The sequence below is a fragment of the Drosophila navojoa genome, chromosome X (genome assembly GCF_054131105.1).
Source record: "Drosophila navojoa isolate 15081-1374.11 chromosome X, UAZ_NAV_1.0, whole genome shotgun sequence".
Classification (NCBI taxonomy): Eukaryota; Metazoa; Arthropoda; class Insecta; order Diptera; family Drosophilidae; genus Drosophila; species Drosophila navojoa.
The window spans coordinates 19,588,316-19,607,702 of NC_142895.1; the positions used below are offsets into that span (position 1 = coordinate 19,588,316).

Genomic DNA, 19,387 nt, shown 5'->3' on the forward strand with positions numbered 1-19,387 from the left:
ATTGGAGAAGTTCTTTGAAAAATTCTTTCGTAAAGTATTTGAGAAATAAAATATGGAAACATATTTTGATAATTCAATTAAAGCAAATTAAATTCGAGCGCATATCAAGTGTGTGTGAGCTTTGTGCCAAACATTGCCCAAAGATTCTCTTTGTTTTGCGATATTGTTACTTGGAATTTCTTTGAACTGTCCCCAGACATTGTTATTTACTGTAAGAGCAGGCCCCACCTAGCAGAGCAAATACAGTTCGTTGCCATTCGCATTTCCTTGCCTTGGACGGGCAGTCCAGAATTTCATTAGTTAAATGGAAAAGCAATAGCTCATGGTCGAGCAGTGTTGTATTATGGACTCTTTGCATCTGTCAAGCGTTAAGTGAATGCATAAATCTGCAAAAAGGCCGCTTATCGCCGGACTTAATTAAGACTTAGGATTCGACGATGTTACCAAGCCGCAACTTTTAATTTCCGACCTCTGACGATTCGTGGTCTGTGTTTGTGATTTATTGACGGCTGGCAAAGTCGGCTGACTAAGTGTAACAGCAGTAGCAGTAGCAGTAGCAGAAGCAGTAGCAGTAGCAGTAGCAGTAGCAGTAGCAGTAGCAGTAGCAGTAGCAGTAGCAGTAGCAGTAGCAGTAGCAGTAGCAGTAGCAGTAGCAGTAGCAGTAGCAGTAGCAGTAGCAGTAGCAGTAGCAGTAGCAGTAGCAGTAGCAGTAGCAGTAGCAGTAGCAGTAGCAGTAGCAGTAGCAGTAGCAGTAGCAGTAGCAGTAGCAGTAGCAGTAGCAGTAGCAGTAGCAGTAGCAGTAGCAGTAGCAGTAGCAGTAGCAGTAGCAGTAGCAGTAGCAGTAGCAGTAGCAGTAGCAGTAGCAGTAGCAGTAGCAGTAGCAGTAGCAGTAGCAGTAGCAGTAGCAGTAGCAGTAGCAGTAGCAGTAACAGTAACAGTAACAGTAACAGTAACAGTAACAGTAACAGTAACAGTAACAGTAACAGTAACAGTAACAGTAACAGTAACAGTAACAGTAACAGTAACAGTAACAGTAACAGTAACAGTAACAGTAACAGTAACAGTAGCAGTAACAGTAACAGTAACAGTAGTAGTAGCAGTAACAGTAACAGTAAAAGTAAGCCAAAACAATTATAGTCTAAGAAAAAACTTCTGCTAATAATATCTAAATTTGTATTTCATATGACAGCACATTTAGGTAAAAAAAGTCGCAATCCCACCAATACGATCTGACAAAAGGCAACTTGGTTACAGTTACAGTTACATTTATGAATACTGACTGTTGTGGTCACTGCAGTTGCCGCTTGCGGTGCATGTGGCATATAGTTCTAAAGACCCTCAAAAGTATGCTATACAAATCAAATGTCCCTTTGCGGTCAACCATGTGTGTGTGTGTGCGGGTTTTCAAAGCGTGAGTGTGTTTGTGTTTGCCTGTGATTGGCCTTGCGTTATTTGTTTGCTAATGTAAATTGATAAATTACATGCTAGCTAAGTTAGCTCCTACGAACATTGGACGAATGCAGCCTTAATTAATTAGTCAAAGTGCTTGACAACAACAATAACAACAACAAAATTGTACAAAGCAAACGCAAAACTCGCATGTCATTTGAAAATGTTGCTTAAATTGTTTGCATGACTGGCAAAAAGTATACGCAAACAGACAAAAGCAATTTACATTGATTTTGTACTGATCAATCAATTGTTGTTTCACACACACACACACACACACACACAAACACAGGCACACATAGATTCAAACTTGTGTTCAGTCTTAGCATGGAAATGCAAACATAACGAAATGACATTTACTTTTCCAGAAAGCTGGCAAAAGTTAAGGCTTAAGTAATTGCCAGCATATGTCCACAGTGAGTAAACCAATCAAAGTTCGATTAAATTCACGAATAATTGTTATTTGTTTACCATTTCGATGAAATATGCAAATACTAAATTCAACTAAACTAAATTAAAGCTAACCAAAAATTCTAAAGGAAGCTCAAAGGAAACGATTGTCAGGCTCAAATTGAAACGTGAACATTAGAGGTTTTCAATTGACTGTAATTTGGTACTGGAAATTTATCGAAATCATTGAAGCGATGCCGAAAACCATAAAACTTATCGAATGCTAAAAGGCTATCAATACCCATAATAGACCAATTCGCGGACCACTCGAGGAAGTGTCATTAGTGGGGCGAGAACTGGTGCCAACTTGGCCAATTGGTCCAGTTATCGAAGCAGTTCGATTTAAATGATTTTTATGGCGCTACCTTGACGGTTCTAGTCTTTCCCCTAGGTGAAAATTATGTAAATAGTGGGCTGAAGAGCTGCGTTTGGCTGACACTCGAGCTGAATTATTGAGTGGCATTGACTACGTTCACAGTCGTCGATTGTGAATGAATGATTGGCCGTCATTTGAATTGTAAAATGTGCACTCGATTCGCTGAGTCGAACGATTGAAAATTGTGTAGCTTTAGCGCTGGAGCAAAGCGAGTTTGCCTGACTGCCAAACACTCTACGTTCAGCTATGTTTATCAAACACTATTCACGCCTGAATGACTTCTTCATATACATTTAATATACTATATATGTATATTCTGCGCAATCCCAACAATGATGTGCTATGCAGTTGCCATAGAGATTAAATACAATTGGCTTTAGGTTCTCTTAAGCACAGATTTTGCTGTTGCTGCTCTTCATCTATCTCTTGTGTGTGTATGTATAGCTGTTAATGTCCATAAATATGCGATATGAGCCTGCGGCTCTGATGTTTTTTCTGTTCTTTCTATTTGCTCTGATTTTATTTCTCTTTTTGATTTGCTTGATTTACCTTATTGGCTGCACAAAAAAAAGACGAAATAATTTTATTTCGAATTTGTTTTTATTTATTTATGCCTTTTTCTGTTTTTGTTTCTTGTTGTCGTTGTTGTATGTTTTTGTATTTTCGCTCGTACGTAATTGTTCCTGTTTGTGTTTTGCTCTATCTCTCTCTATCTCTCTCTCTTTCTCTCAGTCTCTCACTGTCTCTCTGTAAATGCTTCAGTTGACTATGTTGATGACAAGTCCCCGGGCATATCTACGCCGTGGTCGACGGGTGTGGCGGTAAAGAGAGTTGGATAGGTCCGGATAGGGCACTTCAAATGCGCCTTTACGCCGCTCGTGCATGATTGCCAGACGCCCAAAAACTTTAGGGGCATTGCTCATACGACGCGTTCTCCGTGTTGTCCTACGCCCCACGTCCCACGTCCCACGTCCCATGTCCGGTGACTAAAGTCAAATAAGAAAACTAATTCCATTGGCCGCCGGCGTCGGCTGCTGCAGGTGGCCAAGAGTCTCAATGGTCTCGCCTATTAAATGGCCCCTGTTTTTGATTTATGGCTGCCAATGAACTGGGGTCTAGCCCTCCGCCTATCCCGCCCAGCTGCTTTGCTCTGACATTGGCCAATTTGTAAGTTTATTTGCTTATGCGAGTCCGCAGTGGTGCCCAGTTCGCAAATTTTCTTATGCCCTGGACGTTTAACCCAGGAAAATCAAACAACAACAACTACCATATAATATTCATTCAAAACTAATGATGTGGAAAATAGAAAAATTGCCTGCAGTTAGCTGCCATACGAAGAGGCCAACGGCAGCGGCATCAATATCTTCCATAGCAGGAGCAGGAGCAGGAGCAGCAGCAGGAGCAGCAGCAGGAGCAGCCGGCTAAACGGAAACAGCATTGAATTGAGATTAAGAGCTGCTAAGAAGTTTTCATTTACTCAGCTCTCAGCACAATTTCTGTTTTTTCCCTCTCTTCTCCTCTTTTTTTACTCACTTGCCTATGGGCTGCCTGTGTCTTGCTTTCCTTTTCATTTCTTCTCGTTTCTCTCTGTCTCACCCAGACAAACGCTGTGTAATCGCACACATTTCAAAGTCAGCTGCCTCTCAGCTCTTTTGCAAGTGTAGACATGACCGAAGCCCTTTTTTTTATAGACTCACTAGACTGGGGGAAGCCATAGTGTCAGACGCCAAGTTATTGTTAACTGGCAGCGAAAGACAATTTAAATTCGAATTACTTTTAGTATATACCAGAAAATACTTGACTATGTTACATATATTCGAAATCTCATTTCGTACAAACTATGAGCATAATGGCTTAATTATTTCTCTTCTATAATTCATACCCAACTCATTACGCACAAAGGGAATTTCCCGAATGGCCAGAGTGTAAGTAGTTTCATATTGTTGGCCTGAATGCAAGAACGCAAAAGAAAAAAAAGAAGCAAAGGAGGGAAAACACGAAATCATTGGCAATTTGGCACTTGATGTTACGCCCATTAGACACAGAGTGTTTCCTCGTGCCGAAACGAGCGGCGACTGCAAAATGAACAAATAAACAAAACTTCAGTCTGTTTTGCTGATTGATTTTCAAATGTGCGCAATCAATAAAATAAAAGAAAAACCAAAAAATTACGAGCAACGTACAAAAAATGAGAGCATCAAGAGAAACAAAATTTATGCGTCATGTGGAATGAAAACTGAAATAAATAAATAATATATAAAACAAACAGAGTGCAGCCAACATAAGAAATATAAATATAGCATTTATTATGGCTCTTCAGCTAATTTCTGTCTAAGTGCCACAACGAGTGGCGCGACGCTGAATAGACAAATTCTTTAAAGCTTCGAGCATGGCTGTATGTATGTGTGCGTATGTGTGCGTGTGTGTGCATGAGAAATGTATAAATGTATATATTTATTGCTGCTTTCATACACATTTGTCTTGTAATATAATCAATTCTGATTCAATTCATATTCAATTTGTTTGACTGTCAATACGTATTCAACAAAACAAAGAAGAAGAAGAAGAAAAAGAAGAAGAAGGGATGACAAAGTCCTGCAGCACTTTGGGCTGTCAACACCTTTGGCTTTGCTTTTGAAACAAACCGAATGATTGACATTGAACGATCTGAATCAAATGTATCTCAATATACAATATATATATATATAGCCTATATGAGCATGTTTTTCTTGTACAGTCAAGAAGTTTCCTGGCTTTTTCATATATGTATATATAAATATATACATCAGCTGCAGCTCACTTTTGAATGCTCCCATATCACTGCGACTTTTCGTATTGCAATAAGAAATCTCAATCAACTTGGAATCGAATGTTTGCCTTTGCGTCCATTTCACACTATTCCCTTTAGGGTCTGTCCTGACAGTGGGACAAGATATTTGAGTTGCAGCTCAAATAGCATGATTGCTCCGTTGGCTATCAGTCGAGGCTATCGGCTTGTCATCGTTTGGCAATCATTTAATGTGGCCACAATAAGTGCCGCTTAGAGACTTGGCGGCGAATAAGCCCAGTCAAAGCACATCAATCTTACTTATCTGCCATAAAACTTTATTTATGTAAATGAATAATATAATAAAAACACAAACACAAACACACACACACACGCACAGATATCAGCCAAAGCTTATCTTATCAGGCTGCATTATATTTATTATTATATTATTTACTTTATCCATATTATCTATCAATTAGCTGCGCAGACGACAAAAGTTTTCTCTTGATGCCCAAAATTACCAATCATTTTCCTTTTTTCATTTTTGTGGAAACTCAGCCTGGTACTAATTGCTAAATTTTTAATGCATTGCCATGCTGAGCATTGCAGCTATCAATTTGCTTAATTAAAAGCAAATTTTTCTTCTTCTACTTGAGCTAAGCGAGCGACTTAAGTCAAGTAGCTAGATATTATCGTAGCAGCAATTAGAAACTAACCACAGAATATGTCAGGCAGGCGGGGATACAGTGGGAGACTGTATATACCCTATAGCTAGATATACTATATGTTTGATATATATATATATATATATATAATATATATACATATATATTTATACTCGTTTTCATGTTGAAAGCGACGAAAAAAATTCAAACACGAAATATTAAAATTTTTTTTATATATATTTATTTATTTATTATATATTTAAATTATTTAAAAATATTCTATTCAGCATATCTGTTATATCATTTTATTTTATACATATATTTTAATTTGATATACCTAATTTATATGATATATTAAATGCAAAATACATAAGGCTCAGCTAGGGTATACAAACTTCTGTCTTTTTCGCTCTCTTCGATTATTAATTGAGCCAACTGTTGGCATTGGCATTTTAAATATTAATTTGAGTACATATCTTGCATCGCACTCGCACTCGCACTCACTTCGTGACTCGCAATTAGCTCGATGTGCTTGAAGCGTGTCAACAACTTTTGCATTTTGCAAATTTGATCGACAAGTCAAGAAAGTCATCCCATCCTATTATAGAAATTGGGAACTTTTTAACAAGTTGCGACTCAGTGTCCCGTCCAGTTTGGCTGCTGTGTAAACGAAATGCTTCGCAATACAAGTTTAAGAAGTTTTTAATGTGTTGCAAGCAGAACTTGAACTTTTAAGCCCAACAGCTCTGAATCGGTGTTAAATGAAAGCCTTTGCTAAGCTCTCTAAGTACTATTCAAGTTATAGTCAGAGCTTATTTAGTTAAGTGCTCTCTCTCAATATGCTAGCAGAAGTTTTGACACTTTAAATAATATATGTGCATGATTTGCATTTGACCAGAGTCATGTTTTATTTATTTATTTTTTTAATACATGGAATATATAGAAAACAGTTGTTTCTCTATTGTGCGCCCCGCTCCATTGTCAGTTTGTTGCGAATGTCGAGCACTTGGTCGCCAATTAAAATTACATTGTTTTCGAATTCAATTAATATTTTATGGAAACGTCATGCACGCTGTGGAAAATGTTTCATTATTATTATGATTATTGGAGTTATTTTTTCATAGAATCGATTCATTTGAATGGCTGCAGCCGAGAGTGACCTGCTGCCTGAATAAAGATAAGCTAGAGCGATACACTGTCTGTGTACAGTGACAGAGCGTATAAATATGGTAATAGGATTTTAGGCTTCGGTACTTAGAACAAACAATTTGTTGCTCTGTTAGCATCAGGAGAAAGATGTACAGTGTAGATGTACAGTGTAAAGAGAGCTATGTCTAACATTCAAGAAGGGAGAGGGTATATTGGCGCTCTAACTCTCCATTCAACTATCCATCCAACTGTCTATAAGTCTCTCCTATTGGTAGTGTATTCTGCAGTCGGCAACACTCAACTGCTGGCTTCTAATTGATATTTTCATGGAAAATTCAAGAAGACAGTTTCGCGTAAATCTAAAGCGACTTACTGTCGCTGTCCCATAAACCGATTATAGAGACCCTTTGTTGTGCTTGAGACGGAATCGATTAGATTCTATAACAAAAGCAGCTCACTCAGTATGAATGAATGAAGTTTGTGTCTGTCTGTCTCGGCCAGCTGTAACTAGAGTAGAAGGCAGTCTGCTTCCTTATCCTATTGCTGATGAAATGTCGAGTTTCGTATGATATTTCATTGCTATCAAAGTGCCAAACACGAAGAAGAAGAAGAGAAATGTAGTTGTTCTTGAAATGAAAGAAATGCCAACTTTTCGATTTGACATGTTTATTGATTTCTGACAATGATACAAAACGCACTCTTTGAGGCAGTTGACAGTGGCGACAATTGGGGGGTTGGGGGCGTGTGAAGAGGCGAACGAACAGCAAAGAGACTGCAACCATTTGGCAGTTGACAATTTGCTCTTTTCTTCAGCGTTTTGCCACTCTTCTGCTCTCATTCGCTCCTCCTTCCTCCCCCTCTCACTCTCACCTCAAGGTGCAGTTGGCAAATAAAAAAAAAAGTTCGCCGAGACGAGGCCGTTTAAGTTTCATGAATGACTTGCAGCTGTTACAGTTGGCAAAAAAGCTATCAACGGCATAGCACAGCCATCAAGCCATCAGCCCAGCAGCCCATCAGCACGGTTGCTGTGGGCGTGGGATTGAGAGTCACTCGACAATGCTTGAAAGTGCGTTGGCCTGTGCCACACAGACAGCGGCAGCCGTTGCTTCACTATTTCTTTTCTTTAGGCATAGAAAATGTATGCGAATGGGGTATGCTAGTTTTGGGAGTACGTATGCAACAAATCGAAGGAAAGTTGATATCGATAACTTTTGGTAGTTGCCTGGTTGGCTCTTCGATTAATTGTCAGCATAAGTTATTATCTCGTTTCTTAAAATCCTTTTGCTATTACAGGGCATCGCTTAGCCGCATACACTGCACCACATAGCCTCGACTTATTTTTTCTACCGCTATGCATATATATACATATAGAATTTTGAGCTTTTTCACATTTTTTTTCCATTTTTTTGCATTTCGGACAAATGTCGCCTGCCGCTGACAGCTTCATTGCACCTGAACAGACTTTGGTTGAGCTCGACGATTTAACGAGCTGCCGCAGTTTGGTGGGCGTATGAGTAATGCTGATAATAAGTAGTATATGCATGCATGTATAATTGCAGGCGAGCTCAGCATTTGAAAGGCCTGCTCGAGCCACAAATTTGCGGGCCAACCAGCTGTGCCACGTAAATAGATACAGAGGCAACAAGTCAAGAGCAGAGCACAATGGGCGCTAGCACAATGCAGCAGCAGCAGCAGCAACTGTTGCTGCAGAGCAGCCGACACTTTACTAATAGTCTTGTAAATTTATTTTATTTGAGGGCTGACGCCATTGTCTGGCGCCATATTGTTGCGGAAACGGAAGCGGAGCTGCTCAGCAACGGCACCTGCTGCGTTTCTTGGCCAAACGGCGCGGCGTTGCACTTCCGCCTGCTGCTCGGCTGCAGCGTGGCTGCCCATAAATCGCTATGTGGTATGTGGCTAAGCCGTTTAGACTAGAAGAGAATCTCGAGCGTTTAATAAAACTATGTCGGATTGTGCAGCTCAGTGCAGTTCGCTGCTGTGGCCGACTCACAAATGTATCAAATGGTCGAAATTTATGGCCAACTGCGGCGCGATGACCTTTATGACCCAATTTATCTCATAGCGGACAGTTGCTAAAAATAATTTCTATTACCGAATTCAAATTGACTTTACATATAGCACATTTTCAGCCTCGATGCAGTATTTGTTTGCGTTGGTTGTCTGTGTTTGCCCTCATAAAACAGGGCTTAGGTTTGCCTGTCGAACACACACACACACACACACACAGATACGCTGAAAAAAGTGCGCAAATGAAGGCAACAACTTTTCATTTCTCTTGCTCAAACTCACACACACACACATACATACATACATACATAATTGTACACCCATTAAGTACTGATTAGGGTAAAGCAGAAGTTTTCTGCGTGGGAGCTCTGCGGGCTGACTCTGCCTCTGCCTCTGGAGTTTACATTACGAGCGTGTGCTGAAAGTACTCAAAATGTAGATATATATATTAGTATACACATATATTAATATACATATATGTGTTGCACATTAAGAGTTTTGAAATTGTAATTGCCATTTTTGTGGTCTGCTAAGCGTTAAAATAGTTTCAATTGACGGAACGTTGAAAATGAATTTAGTATCAAAGATAAGTGCACAATGAAGCCTTATAGAGAGACCGAGAGATCCGTAAAGTAATTTAAGCAAATGTTTGCTAACGTCGATTGCTGCTGAGTCACATTAAATTTTCAGCTTATGCATGAAATAGTTAACTACACGAATATTTATATCTAGATGGCTTGGCATTCGTCACTAGTGTAGCCCATTCAAAATGTCACCATTCCATTTCGGAAATCGATTTTCATATACATATATTGAGAAGTCGTTCACATATGAAAATGTTTGAAAGTGCAGAATGAATTCACTTTGGCCTTGAGTATGGCCAAAGAAAGGAATCGCTAGATATACGAATGTCACCCGACCCACACACTGACAGCTCGAGGCAAGTATTGCATTAGTTTTTTATCAAAGCTTGGACATTGCTTAGGGAAATTTGTTAGAGTGTGCCCCAGAGAGAGAAGCAGAGAGAAAGAGAAGGAGACAGAGAGATAGAGAGAGAGAGAGAGAGATAAAGTGAGAGTATATTCGAAAAACAATTAATGCTGAGCTCAGACGATCACGGCTGAACTCCAACGCTTGAGTTCAAGCGGCTTGTAACTTGAATTTAAAATGTTAATCCGTGTACGTCTAATGCCATGGTTACCCATGCTGAGTAATTGGAGCATCTCTCTGGATGTGGTCGTAAATACCTCAAAGCTCTGCATCGCAGTTCATTTGACGGCGCCAGGCGGCGGCCTTCAATGCGATGTTTCTGCTTGAACAGCACAGAGTCCTGTTCGCGTATGTTTTACATTTTATCTGCATCAACTTAATTGCTCAGTCTTATATAGAAGGTTGCTTGAGGTCAGCAGTCGCATAATCTTTTATATCTCTAAGAATGGCAAGGAGTTGCCAATTGGTCAATGAGAGTACTTGACCTACGACACAGCTCTTTAGCAATCTCCATTGACTAGATCTGAACTAGATGTAAATATTTTGATAGCGCTTGGCTTTAGAATGCCTTACACTCAATTCACTTGCTAGACAGCACACAGTACAGCAAATCCGCGTAATCATCTAATGCTTTCCCGGAAAAAGTCGATGTCGATTCGCAGCGATGCAGTGCGAAAGTCGGGCATTTCGCGCTTTTGGCGGAAGCTTAGAAAATGTTGATACGTAATGCGGAATTATCAAGCTAGGCAGCCATTTGTGTTCAGCTACTTTTTTGTATTCCTATTTCTCTTTTTCTTTTTTTTTATGAAAATTCAAGCGAAAAGCGCTCTTAGATAATGCCCAACAAAACAAATGTTTAGTAAATTCGATTCGTGGTAAAAGATTTTCCATGTAGATTAGCCAAAAGCTTTTTAGCAGAACTCGTCTAAAGCATTTCATTTAATTTATTTACGCATTTAGCCAGCCCAAAGGCAAAGTGTAGTTGTTTGGAATTACACATGTTGCAGCTGCACTAGACAAATGCAGCTAAATACAGGTGTTTTTTTTTTCTTTGTGTTTATCCTGAAATAATATTAGCAAATGCAATTATGCGTAATAAAGCGAACCTGCCGAGGTTAGCTAATGTATAGCTATATATATATATAGATATATAAAGATATTTTTTTTTATATTAGTCTCTTTCCACATAACCTTAAAGTATCGAAATATTATCCATCTATGGCAAACAGTCAACAAATCTAGTTCGCTTCATTATGTAAATGTTGAGCAAACTTTGTCGACAATGTCGGACAATTCGTCAAATGTTTTCCCAACGAAATTCCATCTCTAGCGATGCTCATGTGTGCGCTGCATGCATATTTGTCTCCAATTTGATTGTATTTCATAATATTTGAGCACGTTGACAGCAGGCAAGTCTGCAGCTTCTCTCTCTCCCTCTCTCTCTCTCTCTCCCTCCCTCTCACTTTGTTTGCTTTTCGAAATGAAATTCCTTTACAATCGAGCAGTTGCAGTTGAAACTCTGACCAAATAGCAGCCAGCGCTCAGCGCTCAGCCCACTTGAATCACTCATAGCTTATAGCAGGTTATACACACACACACATACATACGTAGACTTTATGCCATTTGAAGTTACAAAATTTTAATGAACGAGCAATTAGTAAAGTAGCTAAGTGTGTATGTATATATATTAGCTCATTATGAGTCTGGCTGCCACTTAATTAGTCTATTAATAAGCTGAATAGAAAGTGCAAAATGCTTCGCAAAACTCTGAGCGATGATGATGTGACCCTTTGCAAGTGGATCCAAAACACAAATCCCTTTGAAGCGCACGAAAAGTGTGTGAGAGGTGTTTATCCTTTAATATATTATTATTTTAGGCTAGAGATAAATATAGAGGCAGCGTAACTAGGCCACTCTTGCCGCTTTAGATTATTCGAAATGGGCCGACATAATTTGCAGCACATTAAATTCGGCGAAAATCTTAGGAATTTGTAAGGCCTCTGGTAATTGGGCAATTAGATGAAATTGACATTCCAGTGCCGCTCTGTGGTCAAATACATGTATTTCATATCGCAAGTTATATATTTTATATATTTTAGCAAATTTTCTGCCAACTACCGAGTCCCTGGAGCCAAATGTTGCCAAAGACGCTGCGACTCAAGTCAAAAGTAGCGCACTCAAAAATTCCCATATCTAATCAGTCAAGTGCTCATTGCTAAAGCAAAGCCCCTATGGAAAGTGCCTATGCACATATACATACATACATATATCTGCTTCAGGCCAACCACAGAGCCCAGCGAGGCTGGTTGCTTCCGCTGCTGCTGCTGCTGCTGCTGCTCCTGCTCCCACTCCTGCTGGCATGTAGTGTGCTAAAAGCATATTAAGTTGGTAAACAAATTTTTTTTTTTTTTTTTTGCTGAGCATACAAAGCAATTGCATACCCTGCTGCATCTCAGTGGCTGATAACCAGCAGAAAGATGCTCCAGAGACCATTCCTAGATAACATCTAAGTGCTCAAGTCAAACATTATTCAGCTCGGGGCAATCAGGCGGCAGCTAATGCCATTTGGCAAGTGCTCCAAGGATATAATTGAATCGAGCTTTCAGTTGTGCGAGCTTCTGTTTTCAAAGCGAACTTTAAATTGAGTAAATCGAAGTTTTGTTAGGGCAACTTTAAAGTCGGCTTGTGTGTTTTAAAAATCTTCTATTTTTTTTATATACTTTTCATTTTCCTTTTATTATTTATTTAAGTATTTTTTTTAATTTATTTTTTTTAATTTTTTTTTTTTTAATTTTTTTTTTTTTTTTTTTTAATACTGTTTGCATTGCCATCAAGTGCATGGGCGCTGTTCCCTTTCGATTGGCCGCTCTATCAAAGCACATTTTATGCCATATATGTTTGTGCATTTGTGTGTGTGTGTGTGGGTGCTCTTGCGTGTATGCTCTGTTGTCATTCGGTAGCTAGATGTCGATACCAGGAGCACTAAATATAAGTGAATAACTACAACAACAACTACAACTACAACTACAACAGGGACCAGCAGCAGGTCAGCTCGAACGGCCGCCTAAATTGCTTAAAAATGCCTTTGTCCAGGCCTAAAGCGAACCAACAAATCACACACCCCAACACACCCGCACAGCCACCCTCCCACAGCCATAGAAATTTTGGTGCACAAACTATACAAAATTATCCACTGGATTTTGTGTGCAGCCCGAGGCTGCAGACAACGCTCGACCACATGCATAGGGGCCATAAGCCAAACAATGCCCTGGACAAAGGTCACCGCATAGCTAGGCCAGTGCCTAACTAAAGTAAACGTAGAGAACAACGTTGCATCTGACATATATGATGCTAAACACAATGTCTTCTGCTATCCCAATGCATATAGATGAGTTTCTATATAGGAATTGCGTATGATTTATCCAGATATTTCTGCTTTTACTTTTGAACTCATAAATGGGGTAAAAATTTTAGGAAAATTTGCATGCATATTAAAGCAAATTAAACACAAATTATACTCATTCACGAGAGTGAATAGAGTATATGGATTTTGTATAATCTTATGAATGTAAACCATTGAGATTTACCCCCATTTGGGGCGTGGCTTATCTGAAAATATATCAAGCAATATTTGTGCCGTGACTGAGTATTTTGCAGTCGGTAAGGCCCGACATTCGTTTTTGCTTTTATTATATTTATTTCTTTCTAATTCTTAAACCCCACAAACTCAAAGAAGTATTTATTATTTAAATACATATATTCCGTATATGCGCAGCCAGTTTTATTTTTACCAAATGAGTTTCCAAAAGCCAAGCGCTGCACAGGCTACATTAGGCCATGTGTTACCCAAATGCTTAATTCACATAATTTCTAATTTATTGCCTAGAAGTGTTGTAATAAATCCTAATTGGCTAACGCCGAGACTTGTGAAAGAAACTTTTGTCTCGAGTTCCCGATTTCGTTGTGGAAAAATAAAATATTCATGGCATAAATAATATCAAAAATTCTGAACGAATGAAAGCTATGATATCTAGATTTAAGCTGCAGTAATTAATCTGAAATTAAATGAAAACTTTGGCCTCTTTCATTTGTTTCTCGTATATTTTAAAAGTATCCCAAAACTTGTAGTAGTAGAAAACTAGACTAAAGTCTTTAAGCCTGAATATTAATTTGAAGTTGGGCGGTGCTCAAAACTTAGAGATGACTTATGAGCTGCATATGTGTGTGAGTGTGTGTGTGTGTGTGTGTGTGTGTGAGTGTTCAATATTTGCTTAAAGCTGCTGCCTTCATGCTCAGCTCCAATGTGTTGAATGCAATTTTTTGTTGTTGTTGTTGTTTTCTGTTGGTGGTGGGCTGCGTTGCTGTTGTTGTTGTTGTTGCCAAAAGTTTGTCCTATATGACATTTGTCATAAATTTAATTAAAACAAAATGCCGGAAATAAGTGAAGTGAAGTGCAAAGCTGCGGCTGACAAAACTTGTCTAACTGGGTGCCTGACAAGCGCATAGACAGCAGCAGCGCCAGCAGGAAGCGTGAGGCAGGAGCTGGGGCCCGCCGAGCGAGCGGTCGGGCAGACAAACAGCTGCCTCATGGGGCTTAAAACAACGCAGCTGCCAAGTTGTAGGCACACTGCCTGAACACATCACCCACGTACACACACACACACACACACACACACACACACACGCACGCAAGGGCTGCTCATGTGGGTGTAGCAGCGCACAAAAAAAAAGGATTGCTATGCGCTGTCATTAAAAGGTTTGAAAAAAGTTTGCGTTTTCCGCTGTAGCCAAAGAATTTGTATGGCAACCGAGCAGAAGCTGGCAAAGAGGGGAAAAGAAAACACGCGAAAAAAAATAGGAAAATAAAGAAAACATGGGGTAAAAAGCAACAGCGAGTTGCGCTGGATTGTCCGACAGCGCTTTACACGCAAAATAAACCTTTGGCAAAACGTGTGCACTGGAATCGGAGTGGCAGATGGGAATGCAGAGTTAAGATCTAAACTTTGTGCCGCTAATGTTGCAATTTCGTTAATTAAACAACATTTTTAACGCGCGTGTGTGTGTGTGTGTTGTTTTTTTCACAGCGCTCAAGGCTGACTGAGTAGCAAATCGTGTTGAGATCTGCCGTTAGGAAGCTCATGTGGCTCGAAATCGACTGAGTTGTTTGTAAGCGCCTTTCGACTCTCTTAATCAGCTCTATTGAATTGGAATTAAAGGCATTAGACAGCAGCAGCAGCCATAGATTAGTTAATTAACTTATTGAAGCACAGCTGGCAATGCATAGAATCTTGATTCAATTGACAGAGAATACTTACCTGAGGATATCAGAGTAGCTGATTCTTTACTTTTGCCCCGCTTTACATTATTACGTGCTCCATTCACCTTCAATCAACAATTTAACAACAATTAAGTATACGCAGTGGGCAAGAAGTACTGAGAAATAAATCACAAACAAAATATATACAGTTTAAATGAAACTCTCACCCTCAATCAGCTAGTTTTGCCATAGGTAAGCACTGCCCATTAAGTTGGAGTAGGAGCATGAGCTAAGACCTTAGCAAACTACTCAGCTTGGCTCTTTGTTCATTAGGGCTGTGTTGACAGTTTCTTTGCTGTATTATTACTCTGCCAAATATTAGACAAAAAACTTGAAGTTTACCCACAGAGCGAACGGGAATGTTCTAATGAATTCGTTAAAGTGCTAGTTTGCCAGTTAGCCGAAGGACACGCGCTGGGTGGGTTGGGTGCAGGGTATCAATTATTCAAGGAGAGCCTTTCTGAATATTTAACATGTGCTGCTAACAAGTCAATATTATAGCTCTTGGCCAGGCTAATTGAAGTATCGATTGGCCGCGTATTAAAAATGACTAACCGCAAGGTGCGTGGGGCGTGGTGAGTGGTGCGTGGTGCAAGGTGCTTGGTGTCGGTGTTTGGGCCACAGTTGAGTGGCTCTGTGGTTGCAATAACAGTTCTACAGTCCGTTATTAATGTATGAAACTGAATTATTTATTTGACGCTGTTGTTGTTAAACTCTAACGGGCAATAATAACATCAGCAACAATAATCATAACAATTACAATAAAAACGAAATGTGCCCCGCCCATCGACAGCACCCCCCTCCCTCTCCGCCTGCTGCGCAAACAATTCAAGCCCAAGGCACACAAACAAACAAACAAGCTGTGTGTGTGTGTGTGTATTTATTTATGTGTATGTCTGTGTGTGTGTGTGTGTGTGTGTGTGTTTGTGCATTGAGTTGTCAAGTTCATTTGATTGTTATTAGGTGTTGATTACATAGCCTAAGCAACACCAACAACAACAAGAACTTCGAGCACGTGCACACTTGATATCAGCTGATAAGCGCTATCAGTACCATTCGCCAACCGCACGCAGCGTTATCTCCTGCACCTGAGTATGCGGCGGAGTTGAGAGCGCATAGAGCACCGCCTGAGCCACATCGTCGGCCTGCAGAATGACATCGCCCAGCTGGGCCTTAGTCTCGTCTGGCACTATCTCCGTGGACACCCAGCCGGGGAAAATGCTCTGCAAGTGTTTAAGAAATATTTATTTTGTTGTTCTCTCTTTGGCTTTGGGGAGTTCAGGGAGATTATTTGGCGCTCTAATTGCTCCGTCATTTTCGGCAATTCAGAAATCTAATATCTATACGTAGTAATACCAACTGTCTGTTAGTTAATTTGCCTCTTGCCTATGCCTGCATGGCTACGTATTATGTGCTGACTAAGTGCTATTATGATTTATACTACTTATTTGCTGTAGGGAGATACGAAAAGCTAGTTAGCTTTTCGTACACTTTCTTTGAGTAGTTTAACAACTTCAGTAAGTATGCTACTCATTAAAGAAAATGTCTTGAAGCTCCTCAAATAGAGTGATGTTCATGAAAATACTACTATTTTCATGAATTACCTACTATCTACGTACTACTATTTACTTATCTACTACTATAATTATGAACAGAATGTATGTATGTATTTTAGAAGGGTAGCAATTTTCATTTGACATTGAGTGTAAAGAAGATAATAACGAATAAATTACACTAAATTCCGTTAGAGATCATTTACATGTACATAGTCATATACATATATATTCTTTACGACTTTAAAGAGTTGTATTGTAGTGCTTCATAAAAATAGTAAGCTCAATTCATAAAGAGACAATGAGAAATACTTGAAAAAATTGTATAAATAAACAAAAATATTAATAATAAATCAATGCTATTCGGCAAAAACGGAAGAATTTCTCAGAAAGTAAATATTTTCTATAAAAGTTTTTGTTAGAGTTTTTTCAGACACTTTTTCAAGCTAAAAACTTTCTACTTACTCCATGACTGCGCATAAATTCTACTATCAATTGTTGGAAAATTTTAAATCTCGAAATCAAAATTCTCTATTTAGACTTAATTTTAAGCCCAACTCATTTAATTTATGACTTCATCAGGCAAAGTAAGTGTTCTGAAGAACTGTAAATACTTTCCTCAAATAACAGTTGAATGCTTTTTCAAACTGATACTAAAAATTCAAATACTTCAACTTCAACAGTTCTACCAAGCATCAAGCCCTAGTCTAGCGCCACTTCATCAATCCCATCCCCTTTGACTTACCGTTGTCTTAATTTTCAACTTCTGTGTGATCAGCTCCTGGCGGCAAATCTCGTGCACAGCGGTCAAGGCGAACTTGCTGGGCGTATAGATGTTGAGGCTGGGATCGATGTGGCCGGGATTGTAGCCAGCCAGGCCGGCGGTGCTGTTGATGAAGAACAGATGGCCGGCCACTTGGCGGCGACGCATGCTGCTGGCGGCCAGCTTGGTGCAGTAGATGCTGCCCATTAGGTTGGTCTGGAGCACATCGGTGATGTCCTTGGTGGGCATGTCCAGCAGATGGCCGTCGCGCAGGATGCCCGCATTGTTGATCAGCACATCGATGCCGCCCAGCTGCTGTTCGATCCACTCGAAGGCGCTGTTCACCTGCGCCTCCGCCGAGACGTCGCAGGTGCGCTGATGGAAGCGTGCCTGCTGATCCTTGGGCAGTGATTGACGCAGCTGCTCCAGTCGCTCGGTGCGACGTGCCAGGCCAACGACCTGCAGGCCGGCGGCCACCAAGACCTTGGCGCAGGCAGCGCCAATGCCCGAGCTGGCGCCCGTTATGACCGCAACACGATTCTGCCACCGATCCATGCTAGACAACTGAGTGAATGAGTCGATGCTTAGGCCGCGCGACCTATTTATACAGAGAGCGCGAGAGAAAGAGAGAGCGAGAGCGAGGCAGTGAGGCTGACCGCTTATCATTCGCTCTGCTGCTCGCTCTCACTCTCTCCCGCTCTCGCTCTGCTGCTTGGCCTGACGTGTCGCTCGCTCACTGCTCTGCGCTGCGAAACAGGCCACCTCACAACAGCTGCTCCGCGGTTCAGGTTCACTGCGCCGATCCGGCCGGAGGGCTTGTTTGTTTGCCAGCTCTTCGCTGTTATCAGCTCACTCCGTCCGTCCGGCTGCTGATAAGTGCCCCATAGGCTGTGGGTGTCATAAATTGTGAGTGATTTTACATTTAGCTATAGCCTGGCCTGAGATTATCAGATTCGGCTATGTAGTATCATCGTCCAAAAGTTTTTGAAGATGAGCTCTTTATTGCATTACAATAAACAGTGTTGAATATTATTGCAGCAATATGATTATAAAGTTTTTGCTTGATTGCCAAATCTTTCTCTTTGGCACTCAAAGCTGAAAGTTATTAAAATTTAAGTTCTCTTCTTGTTTGCTCAGTCTTCAGAAAAGTTTTGGCTTCACTCGGCTTTGGCTTTGGCTTTAGCTCTAGAGCTAAGACTGACTTTTAAATTAGCTGCTTGGCAAATGGGCTAATAAGGCTGCCGGCAATATAGCCACACGGAGACAAACAGCCGGGCATGTGGATGCACCAACACATGCATACATACATACATGCATGCATATGAATATGTATGGGCTATTAAAAAAAAGCCAACGTGCAGTGCTGTTAAACGACGCCTCAATTTATGCCCAGCCCAACAGGCACACAGACACACACACACACGCACACCTAAGTACACCTATTGCAACAACTAAAGCACTTCGAATGGTATATGGCAGCCATATGTTGTCGGAGGATCTCCTTGGGTCTTTCTGCTTTATCGCCGTTTTTCCTTTTTTATGGAACGCTCGTAACATTCAAGAGATGCTTAAATGGGAAACAATAAAAGCTCGATGAGTGTGTAGGTGTGTGTGTGTGTGTGTGTGCGGAGTGGTGTATGGTCACAGCTTAAAGGGTTGGCGAAGCGCAGGGGCAAAGCACTTGGCTCTAGCTTAAGGCCAAATGGGTGCAGCTTCACACGAGTTTCTCTAACGAGCAACCCGTTTTTTATGCACACTCCTTCCCTCTCCCTCACTCCCTCGCCCCCCCTCTCTGTCTGGCTGGCCGTTTTTCTCTGTCTCTTTGGTGTGCTGCTAGTGTTGCAACATGTTGCAAGTGTGTGGTCATGTTCATCAAA

The 19,387-nt window shown here is 40.5% G+C and overlaps 1 protein-coding gene and 1 long non-coding RNA gene across 2 annotated transcripts in view; one reads left to right on the top strand and one right to left on the bottom strand.

The window, feature by feature from the left end:
• The window catches only part of LOC149090691 (uncharacterized), a 93,535-nt gene that overhangs the window by 40,932 nt on the left and 33,216 nt on the right, over positions 1 to 19,387 (top strand). The gene's annotated exons all lie outside the window — the stretch shown is intronic.
• On the bottom strand, positions 16,082 to 18,093 carry LOC108656080 (farnesol dehydrogenase). The gene is made up of 2 exons (XM_018107993.2): positions 17,493 to 18,093; positions 16,082 to 16,417 (listed from the first exon to the last, which is right to left on the bottom strand). Exons 1-2 carry the CDS (start codon positions 18,063 to 18,065, stop codon positions 16,241 to 16,243), a joined length of 750 nt encoding a protein of 249 aa, XP_017963482.1. The 5' UTR covers positions 18,066 to 18,093; the 3' UTR covers positions 16,082 to 16,240.

Coding starts and splice junctions, on each gene's coding strand:
- LOC108656080 (XM_018107993.2), bottom strand. CDS start 18,065: ATGGATCGGTGGCAGAATCGTGTTGCGGTCATAACGGGCGCCAGCTCG. Junction 16,418..17,492: donor AGTTGAAAATTAAGACAACG/GTAAGTCAAAGG, acceptor AAACACTTGCAG/AGCATTTTCCCCGGCTGGGT.